Source organism: Hydra viridissima, unplaced genomic scaffold, assembly GCF_058129835.1.
Source record: "Hydra viridissima isolate aposymbiotic clone 2 unplaced genomic scaffold, HvirCarnegie_v1 scaffold_16, whole genome shotgun sequence".
Classification (NCBI taxonomy): domain Eukaryota; kingdom Metazoa; phylum Cnidaria; class Hydrozoa; order Anthoathecata; family Hydridae; genus Hydra; species Hydra viridissima.
The window spans coordinates 6,788,182-6,800,056 of record NW_028324315.1 but is presented as its reverse complement, the minus strand read 5'-3'; the positions used below and the strand labels follow the sequence as shown (position 1 = coordinate 6,800,056).

Below are 11,875 nucleotides of genomic sequence, written 5' to 3'. Positions count from 1 at the left end.
TATCTAACATAATATAATCAATATAAAAATAACTATTAATTATATATATAATAAAATTTAATTATAAAAAATAAAGTTTATTAATATAATAATAATTATTATATGTAATTATTATATTCATGTATAATATTATCAGGTAAATACTTGTTTAACTCTTTCTTGTTTAATTTCTAGTTGTTAATAAATTTTCTATCAGTTTATCAAAAATTAAACATTAATAAAACTTTACTAAATGTTGTTAACTTTTTATTCTTGTTTAGATAACAAAATAATAGCATTATCTTAAAAATAACAGTTATAGTATAAAAAGTTATAAAAATGCACTCGAAATGCTACCTTCAAGAAGAAAAGGGGGGCGTGTTTATCTACCTATCTATCTATATACATGTGTTGTAGTTGCTTTCGGTTCATTTGATTATGATTGGGGAAGCAAGGGATGAGAGATGATATAGCGAAAAAGGGAAACATGAATTTATTGTATTTAAGAGCGCAAAACGAATTCACACATCGTGTTAGGCTATTTTTGTTATTTTGTATCCAATTTTTAAAAACAATTTGGTAACTTTGTATTATTTTGTTCATTTTACACAAAGTAAAAATTACATATCGTTAGAACCGTAATAAGTGTAAAATTTCGTTAACAAATAAAAGCTGCTAACACAAAACTGAGCGTCTGATAGTTTTTTAAATTGAACGTGTTTTTTCAACAAACTGATCAGCTTTCACTACTTCCCATATTTCATTTAGCACAACCACAAGAACTGGTTTTCGATTAAAGTTCAGCTCAACCACTTTTTCTCGATTCGTGTAACCATAAACCAATTGTGTTTTGTTGCTGTAGCCAATCACATCGTAGAATTGGATTGGAAGAACTAAAATTTTCAAATCGAAATATTATGAATAAAAGTGTGTATTTCAAGACTTGTGGAAATTAGGCGAATTTGTAAAAACAAACTAGAATGATGAAGACAGTTGTATAAATTTGCATAATTTAAATAAAAAGAAAGATCGTAACATTTTTTACTCTCCGCAGTTTTTTTAAAATGAATCATGAGGTTTTTCAATATCGTGAAGCTTTTTCCGAAAATATATTTCAGCTTTTATGCATTTTGGGTTCATGGAACTGAGGTTTTTATTTTTACTGTAAAAAGGTTATTATTAGTATAAGCATCAAAATCTTCTATCGTCCTTTTTAATTTATTTATTTTTTGTTATATAACTTAAAAAACAGAAAAAAATAGGATAAAATTATTCTTACATGCAATTCGTCCAGTTTTCTTTTCGCGTTGATAGCAAGGACTTTGTTGCCTGAAAATTCAACTTAAATTCTTAGAACCTTAACGTACGTAAAATAAATTCAACTTAAATTCTTAGAACCTTAACGTATGTAAAATAAATTCTTACAGCGTGTTTCTATGTAATTAATTTTAATGGCATTTAATTTACTAGTTGAATTACTGTTTGGATGTAAATGCGACAATGTGGTAATAAAAACCTTTATTCTCTAATTTCGTTGTGTTGGTGTGTGTAATGAAAAAGCACATGGTGGTAGAGAATCCCATTTATTATTAAAAATTGGAAATTTTCAATAAAATCTCTAAGTGAGAACTCGAAAAAGGCATTGTAAATATTTGTAATCTACATTAAGTTTTCTTGTAGCAACTGAAAATGGGGTGAAACAAACATCGCACTGTAGAGAAAAAATAATAATAGCTTTTCATATTTTGAAAGCCACCGCCAAGAAAAACTTCAACTAAGATTGTTCACCAAGTTGTTAGGGTGTCTAAAAAAGATCTTTTTTTAACTTCTCATGAAATAAAAACCAAAATTGAAGAACATTATCATGCAGCTGTGTGAGCCCCAACTATTCGTCGTTGTTTACAAGAAGCTGGCCTTCAAGACTGTTTAGCAAAGAAGAAAAACCTTATTTCAAAACGAAATCAACTAAAGCGATAAAGGTTTGCAAAAATGCTTCTATATAAGTGCTTTCTTTTTGAAAAACCTTATTATGGACGGATAAATCCATGCTTAATCGCTTCCAGTCTGATGGGAAAGTATATGAAAGGGGTTCTATGACGTAAGAAAACAACCTGTTGTATACTCTAAAGATGATAAAATATGGTGGGTGTAATATTAAGGTTTGGGGAGCTAAATCCTGGCATTTTATTGGTTTGCTGGTCTCAGTTGATGGAATACAAACAGAGAAATATATCAAAACGTAAATGAGCCGTATGCTGATGACAACTTACCTGCTTCTTGGATTTTTATGCATGAAAACAATCCGAAGGATAATGCGAGATCTGTAAAATTTAGGCTTAAGGAAAATAAAAATAATGCTTTAGAATGACTACCCCAATGTTCAGATTTGAATCTGATTGAAAACTTATGGAACAATATTGGGGTGGCTTTGCGAGAAAAACATCTAACTTGTGTTGTGTAATGATTTTTGCGGGGAAATTCAAAAAGTCTGCATTGCCACAAATGCCGAACAATGTCAAAGGCTTGTTAACAGTATACCTTTAAGATGTCCTGAAGTAATAAAGAATAATGGCTAACCAACAAAGTATTAATGTTAGTTTTATTGCTTGATGCAAACTTTTACACAGCACTACTTTTTTGTTTGATGTGCTGGTTCTATGATCACAACTATGCACACACACATACACACACACATACACAGACTCACACACACATACACACACACACACACACACACACACACACACACACACACACACACACACACACACAAATTATGTATATGAATATTTACAAACTCCAATGACAATACCTTACCTTTTCACAACAGGTTTACACACATACTGATGATAGAGTGTTTCAAAAACAGTTCCGTTTTTGTTATTATACTTCCAGGAGGGATATATGTCGGTTTCAACTAAAACGAAGCCATTATAAAAAAATTTTATCATGCTCTAACCTAAATACACTTACAATTATATTTGATCATTTACATATATATTGAATCATTTACATTTATATGCAATTGTTCTGTACCTGTGCTTGTATTTTATTCGCTTTTATTCAATGTTCAACTATATACATCTTAGCACTAAAACTTATGAACTGTGAAATTCAATCCTATTGTCGATAGTAAAAAATATTTAGTCAAATTGTTATCAAAACTAAAAACGTAAGCAATATAAGAAACGAATTCTGAATTGAAATAAAAGTTCGTTTTATCGAGATTTCTGAACCATCGAGTTTTTATATTAAAAATAAGACAAATAGGACCTTTTTTTTTTCTTTTATTGCTAAATATGTTAAATGTTTGCGTGAAACGGGATTAAATAGTTTAACTTATGATTTTCGCTGATGGTGTTCGTTTGGTGGAGTTTGATAAAGTTTTATATTGGAAAAATGCTCCTGCTTCATTTCTAAAATTGATATTACATTAAGGACTAGAAACCGTCAACATTTTCGTACGCCCTGGTGCTTCGCAATATCTGTCTACAAATAGTTCTAAACTCTTTCAATAGCATTTTAATCACTTTTTTTCTCTTTACGTTAAGTGGAATATTTTGAAGACCTATGATTACAAAATAAATGCTTTAAAATCTTTAAAAACCAGTGATAAAGAAAAGAGATTCAGCACACGCATTTTTAAATAATTATTGTAGAACGAATATTTAAATTATATAACAGGAAGTTTCCTATTTTACGATCAGTCAGAAAAAAAATTTTCTTGTACAATGCTTTTTGGATGAAGTTGAGCGAAGCCTGAAGTTGAAGAAAAACCACTAAATCCAAATTAATAAGAAATATTGGATGCTAAAAAGCTCTCTTGCTTAAATTCACTTCTTACTTAAATTCACTCTCTTGCTTAAACTCGCCTCTTTCTTGTGACTTCTCGCTGTCTCCCATTCGTTTCCTAAAGCTGCATAACTTATTAAGCAATTTCAGTTTGTAATTTTTACGGTTTTTGCATTTTTTCGTTTAAGATGTAATTATTTTATATATTATCAGTGTGCAAGTATCCCCTGTGCGTATGAGTTATTTAAGAATCGTCCTAGCTGTCTGGGATGAGTGAGTTTCAAAGACTCAGCCAATCTCAGTAGTAAAAAGAGTTAATCAAACAATTATTTAAATCAAAATTGCATTTCTGTTAAAGCGCAACAAATGAGCACGAGTAAACTTACAACAATAAACTGCGAGCAACATCATCAGAATGAGGCACGCTTTTATTATAAACATCGTAGTCGATTAGCGTTAAAAACTGGTCATAGAAAAATATTCTTATCTTTTAGTAGAAGCGTAAAAGAACTAACATTTTGGTTTTTAAAGGAACATTTTCGGTCTTTTATCCATGAATGAAAACAGCGAGCACATTCACAAAAGATGAATTTATAAAAAATTGAATTCTTGTTTACGTCATAAAAATGATAATATTGCATGTTACGATGCAGGGGTCATACTTGATACTTCAAGTTTTTTTTCATCTCCGTAGCAACTAATGAAGAAACACATTTAGTTAATTAAAACAGTTTTTGATCAAATTTTATTGATTATATAAATGAAATGTTAAAATTGATCCATAAATCTAAATAAATACGCAATATATTACCTTCTTTTTTTTTTTTTTTTCACTCTTTAATCTTGCTTAAATAGATTTGACAATTTATGTGGATATATTTTTAAAAAAAAAAAACGTTTTTTAAGTTTGGAAAAGAACATGCTGGCGCCTAAAAATAACATTACAGATTTTTGAAGAGAGGCGCAATAGAAAAGGCCTCAAGGACATTCCAGTAAATGAAAAACTTCGTCTTACTTAGAATTATTACGTCTACTTAGCATATATCAGCAGATCATATATTAGCAGATATAATCAAGTTTACAATCATCATATTAAAAGTGTTTAAAGCAAAAATTTTTATCTTTGCGTATAAAAAAGTTGTTAGAAGTCAGGAATCGAAAACCACAAGTTTTAAAGAAATGTTTCCCAAACTGGAACTCACGCCCAATAGGAGGTAATTAGACTAATAATACGAAATTGGACTTTTAATTTTCTTTTGTAAACATTTCAAATTTTTAATATTAAAAATTACTTAAATGTTGGTTCAAGAGTTTTAAAAAGGATTAGGGGAGGCATGGCACATTAAAGGTAATAAAATATGGTTTTAGAGGCTTCTCTTCATCTTGACGTTTTTATCCAAAGGTTTTATTGAAAGTCCTAAGGTATTGATTTATGTATCGATAATAGACTATGATACTTCTCATGCGCAACAACTAGGATGATATTTTTTGATTATAAAGCTTTGGCATTATATTTTCTTTGAATATAGTTATTTCAAGTATAAGGCTGGTTACATAAATCGCTCAAAAAGCGCCTCTCCTCTTCACCAGCATTGTTGCTTTGGGATTTTTTTAATTGGAAAGTCCGTTTTTAAACAGCATAAAATGTGGACCCTCTGCTTTGCAGGGCCAGAGACAGTTGCATCCTTTACGCAAATATTATTCAGTCCAGAGCAACTTCCACGTAACCGTAAATTTTAATGCATTATTTCATGACTACTAAAACCATTCTCTACATCTAAAGTATTTTGTCATTCATTCATTTTTCTGTCTTCTATTCTTTTGATAAAATTAAGATACAAGATACTTTGATGTTAATAATTATATACATGTTTTGTATTAATTTATATTTATTTTGCAAGAGAGAAGGATAAGAGCTCAACAAACCATTTTTTTTTTCAGATAGCAAAAAGTTGCTTTATGAAATTTATCTGCAACACCCTGACTTTTCACGTTAAGATGTTAGAAATTATCTTTTAAAAATACAATAAATACCCTTAATGTATTTTAAGACCTCCTGATAATCCGAAATATTTTAATTCAGAACTACATTTCAAAAGAAGCAAAGCAAAAAACTCTTTTTTCAGGCGAAGGATTTGCAGCTCCATAAGCTGTTTCAGGGTGATTTTTTATTAGACAATAGTCACAGTTGTAATTTTCATCGTTCATCTTAAATTCAAAATCCAATAATATAAATATTTTTATGCATCAATGTTACAAACTCATGCGATAAAATGCAAATAGCCTCAAATATTTTCTTTTGTTCATGCCTATTAATATCTGTTACGAGTTTTGTATGGATATGTTACGAGTTTTGTAGCTTATGGATTATGATGTATATGTTATGCTTTTTATAGATTTTGTATCTGAGCGGATTTCTCTTTTACTTTTATCATATGTGACTCAACTATGTGATTTCACTAAATAGTTTTCCCGACATCGTCTGCAGGCAACAGTCATCCTCTGCTTGCAACTTAATTAGTCTGCAGGCAACTGTCATCCTCTGCTTCTAAGTTAATCTCTTATTTATTAATTCCATGATTTTAAATTGCGACCTTTAACTTCGACGTTCAACGAAACCTTATTAACATTGTTTTGTTTTAAATTTTACTTATATATTTTTATTTATACATCTTTACTTATACATCTTTATCTATATATATTTTGAATCCTTAAAGTAATAAACTTAAAGTTTTCTAAAGTTTTGATTTTCAGCTTACAAAAGGATAAGTGGAGGATCCGTTGGCATCTGGTATTGTTTCTCTTTTAAAGGAACAGGTCAATGCAACATTTACACAGGTCAAGTTAATTGGCTTACTTATATTTTCACCTTGAAAGATTGCCTTTTGTCATCGGCTGCAAAATTTTATGGACGTTACCAACACATCTTTCAACAAGATTGAGCTTCAGTGCACACTTCCGTAAAAGAATGGCTCAGAAAAAAAAAAAGATAAACGTGATGAGCTGGTGTGCCAGATCACCGGAACTCAATTTAATTGAAAAGATTTGGGCTTGGATAGAAGCTCAATTGATCAAAAGTAAAGTAACCTCTGTGGAACAATTAAAAGCGGCTTTAGTGGAAGTCTGGAACTCAGTACCGATAGAACTTAGCATAAACTTAGTTTAATCAACGCCAAATACAGTGAGATTTTTTTTTTATCTTAGAAAACACAGTGCGCTTAAATTTATTTGTCATTTGTAATTTCTTTTATTTGCGATATTGTTATTGTTATTGCGATATTATTATTGTAAGTATTATTGTAAACATTATTATTATTGTAAGTATTATTGTAAACATTATTATTATTGTAAGTATTATTGTAAACATTATTGTTGTAATTTTGAAATTTTTTTTTTGCTTTAATTTAAACATATTTTCTAAAAAAACAATTTAAAATCTAAAACTAAAAAATATTTTTTATGGCTTTACATTTATTTTTTGTGACTTTATCTCTAAAGTCTAGCGAGTGTTAAAAATGAGCGAGTGCGCTTAAACTTTTTGGCTCTGCTGCATTACGCAATGAAAACTTCGGTTATTTAAAAACAAAGAACGTTTAAATGAACCATAAATATTAAATATTACTTGTAAATTTTGCAGTTTGAGGTTTTTTCTCTGTATATGGTTATAGAATATGTATAATTTAAAGAATAACTTTTATTAAAGATTAATGGCTTTTAAAAATTAATTTGAAAATGAAAACTCTATTCTTCTTACAAAGTGTTAAAATATTCAGACTTGGTCAGTTGATAGCAACGAAATAAGTAAAGAAAAATCTCAGCTGATTTGTTATCAATCCACATTTTTTTCAGATTTTATTTCTGGTCTTGCTTTTTTTTTTGCTTTTTTTTTTTTAAGTTTTGTGAGACGAGAGTGGGGTTTGGTCATCCTGTCGATATTTAAAATTTAAACATAGAAAGAGATAAAAAAAAAAAAAAGGTTTTTCTCCGGGTAATAGTAGTCCAGAAATGATCATCCTGCCCAGAGAAAGACCATATTTAAGAAAAAGTGCAGCTCGATTTGATAATTCTGTTCCGACTGTATATATAATTCATGATGATATATATATATGATTTATGATGATATATATATATATATATATATATATATATATCTTTTATTCCGATTATGCAAAAATGTATTCCTCCTTTACGGCCATAGAAGCACTAGTAAAACAAAAAAAAATTAGGAACAAAAATTACACACTCATGATATGTTTTTCAAAATATCTTTCTCTTCTTTTAAATTAATAGTAAGTCGAATCTTAACACGTAGATTCAAATATGTCATGCACACTGAATGCAACTATTATTTAATTTGCACTTTGACAGTTTTACCAATCCAGGGTTTTTACGTAGAAAAGTACTATAATGATTTTAATTCAAACTAAATTTTTTTATGGCGTCCTCCTACATTACAGTAGCTAAATTATTGACACTGGATTGCTAAATTTGTGTTTTGGACTTTAAAAAGTCTTTAGAATAGCAAAAGTGGTATTGGTTGAATTGGATATTGGTGCGAGAGTTAGTTGTTTTAACATGAAAGCGAGACTTCCAAATGGAAATTGAAAAATTATAAAATTTTTAATCTTAAATCTTCCAACGAATAACTTTTTCAAAAAAAAATTTAAGTTGTTACAATCTGACGCTAACTTTGTTTTTAAGAAAAATCTGTTGCTTACCTTGTGTGTCGTTTAAGAATTTTTAAATTTAAGAATTTTTAATTTTAAGAATTTTTAAATTTTTACTATGAAAAATTATATATATTGTATAAGGCATTTAAAATTTGTCAAAATTTTTTGAAAAAAAATCTTTTCTTTAAATAACTTTTATTTATGAAAAGGTTATTTGTTATTTAGTGTGTCTTTGTTCTATTTAAACAAATATCAGACATATAGCATAACTTTATTTTTATGTTATTTATTTTCGTTATAAGTTATTCTAAAAATGTCTACAAAATAAATTGGTAAATTTGACAAATAATTTGTTTGATTATTTTTTAGGACAAAGTTTAGAAACCAAAATATAAGTGAAAACACTTTCTTTGAGAGGTCCCTTGCTTTAAATAGTCCCTAGCCTCCAAAAGGTTTAATTCGGCGCTAGTTTCTTTAGAAAGAAAACAAAACGTGCTTTAAACTTAGTTTTTCAAAATAAGAAATTTTTTATTGAAAATATGCATTTTCTGGAATAATTTCCCCAAGAGGAAATAACCCTTCAATAAAAACATAATCACAAAAGTCCATGAATAATGTGCAGTTATGAATAGTTGTATCAGCTTTTTACCAAATATTTTACCAAAGTTTTGTCTTTGAATTTAAGGAAATCGAAAAGACAAAAATCAAATTTTTTTAAACTTAATGTTTTAAGAACCGTTTTCACACATCCCACGGAATTATTACCCATTTTTTTGAAAACTTTAGTTGCCCATGGAATTATTATTCACCTATTAGCTGTCCACGGAAACAATTGCTGCTATATTACTGCTTTATTTTTTTATACTTTTTACTATTATTTAAACATCTAAATTTGGTTTTTACAAAGTTTCATTTCTTCGATTTTTAAACTGACTTAAGAAATACATTTTTCTTATTTTATTTTTTGAATTTTAAACTCTCAAGGGAAATAGGGTCTCCCAGAGTTTTAAATTTCTCGGCAGGCCCTAATTTTCACAATCAGTATATCTGTATGTAAACTTCTTTTATTATCAGTAGTATTAATTATGCTATATATTAATTATATTATATTAATTATACTATAATTATTGTATATATTCCTTTTAATTTCCACCTGAAGAAGGAAAACAAAGATCAAAGGAGAACAAAAAAGACCTAATTTTTTTTCATTTCAATTGAACGCGTGTGATTTATGATTATAGCAGACAAGCTACTGGAAACATAAATCAAAATATTGACACACCCTGATAGATCCTGCTGCAGCAGTAAAATACGATGATTAAAATGTATCAGTTATGAAAACACAAGGAGACTTCCATTTACTAATTAGCCGTGGTTGTGTCGGACCCTTCCCATCAATTTTTATATATTTTTTTATAAGCATTTTTAAAAATATCAAATAACCATTCTAAATTCACACTTAGGGACGGCAAAATCCCGGACATTCTCAATCCCGGGATTTCGGGGTTGAGAAATTTATCTTCGGGAAATCCTGGGAAATCCCGGGATTTGATAAAAGACAGAAACACTTATTGGCGGTGAAGCATGTGAAGAGAAAAATACTCATCAAACGTTGAAAAATGATTAATTGATAATATTGAATTATTGATAATATAATTATGTTATCAATAAGTTAATCATTTTTCATTTTTTTGTTAACTAAAATATTTCGTTTACTAATGAACCTAAGTAATTTAAATTGTAAAACAATTCATTAATAAGATAACACAATATAAATATAAGTAATAATTAAAAATAACATGAATATAAATGAGTATACAAGAATTTTATTTATTTTTGAAAGCACTATTTTAAAAAACTGAAAGCGTCAATCATTTCGTCGTTTAATCGCGTTCGATTTTTTAAGCATAAAAACCCAGCCGCTGAGATTGTTGTTCGGACTCTACACTTGTTGGCAGTATAGATAGTAAATAAACATATGCTTTTTAAAGGTGATAACCTCTTGTGGCACCACTTTCAAATAAAGAAATTTCTTTTTGAATTTCAGAAGTTACACTTTCTACACTTACACGTTGTAGTTTAAAAATATTTACTTAAGTTCTAACTTTTTTTTTTTAATTTCTATAGATCTTAAACTATTTCAATTTACGTTTCTCTATCAGATCTATAATTCAAACTGAATCAGTTACTGTGAAAACGATTACCATTTTGAATAACTGTAAAAAAGTTTATTTACTTAATAAACCTTGCTTTAAAAACTTCATTAATTAAAACCCTTTTTTTAGAGAATTTTTTAGAATCATGTATACATTTCGTGGCATAAGAATTATTGGGTTCTATCTAATTTTTTTTTGTCGTTGTGAAAATTTAACTTTCAATTTTTCTTAGTTAAAATGTTTTATTCCTGTCATTTTTTATAATTAATACTATACGTCTTTTTTGTTATTTATGTTTCATAATCAAACTGATAATACTATTTATATAACTTTTAAGTTTTTGTTTTTATTACTAATTGTTAATTAAAGCTTTTATCAACAAATTCTTATAATATAAAAAAAAGCAGGTGTAACCCTCTAATTCTCGTGCGACGATTTGGAATTAAAATAAAGCCAAAAATTTGAAATTAAACTTGTTAAAACATTGCAAAGAGAACAAATAGCTATGTAACAAGTATTTTAACAAAGACAATATTTACTAGACACTTTATGATGTATAAATAAGTTAATAGCTTAATCCCTATTTATCTTTACTTTTTTCATTACATTCCCGAAATCCCGGGAATTTTTGTGAAAAATCCCGGGATTACGAGATCAACAATTATACAGGATCCCGGGATCATTAACATCTTGCAAATAAATATAACCATTAGCTAATCTAGTTTTATCAGCATTTTTTTGTAGGAAAAGCAAGTGTTTTTTAATCATAAAGTTATATAGAGGACAAAGACATATCGCGAGGTTAGAACTATTTTGTTCTATCTCCCATTTTAAAAGTTGGGAGAAAATGGGTTATTAATTTTAGTTAGTAATAATAACTTTCAAAATACGCATTATTTTATAAATTTTTTTCTAAATAATTTGCTTAAACATAAATTATTTAAAGCATAAGTTATTATTTCTTTAAAAATTAAAGCTAAAAATTTAAACAATTTTTACTTTTAGAAAAAATCAAAAACTTTCTCCCAACGTTTAAACTTAGAGATAAAACAAAATAATTCTAACCTCGCGATATATCTAAGAATCATCGAATATACCTTAGATTTTAATCAATATATCTGTAGAACTTACAGAATGGAATTCTTGAACCAAATAAGACTGCGTGTTATGAACTTAAAATCACGAAGAATGCTGAAAATTCATAAAGGATGCTGAAAATTGCGCAAGAGAATCTTTTCTAAACTATTTTTTTAAAATATTTTTTATGCATGTTTATAT

The 11,875-nt window shown here is 28.1% G+C and overlaps 1 protein-coding gene across 1 annotated transcript; it reads right to left on the bottom strand.

The window, feature by feature from the left end:
• Positions 1-229: 229 nt before the first annotated feature.
• LOC149877795 (uncharacterized) lies at positions 230-4,312 on the bottom strand. Its single transcript, XM_090074364.1, has 4 exons — positions 4,158-4,312; positions 2,797-2,896; positions 1,259-1,308; positions 230-872 (listed from the first exon to the last, which is right to left on the bottom strand). Exons 1-4 carry the CDS (start codon positions 4,210-4,212, stop codon positions 685-687), a joined length of 393 nt encoding a protein of 130 aa, XP_089930490.1. The 5' UTR covers positions 4,213-4,312; the 3' UTR covers positions 230-684.
• Positions 4,313-11,875: the final 7,563 nt, after the last annotated feature.

Excerpts from the sequence above, each read along its gene's own strand:
- LOC149877795 (XM_090074364.1), bottom strand. The coding sequence starts at position 4,212 with ATGTTTATAATAAAAGCGTGCCTCATTCTGATGATGTTGCTCGCAGTT. Across the intron at positions 2,897-4,157 it reads GTTGCTCGCAGTTTATTGTT|TTGAAACCGACATATATCCC; the intron begins GTAAGTTTACTC and ends GCTTCGTTTTAG. Across the intron at positions 1,309-2,796 it reads TGTAAACCTGTTGTGAAAAG|GCAACAAAGTCCTTGCTATC; the intron begins GTAAGGTATTGT and ends TTGAATTTTCAG.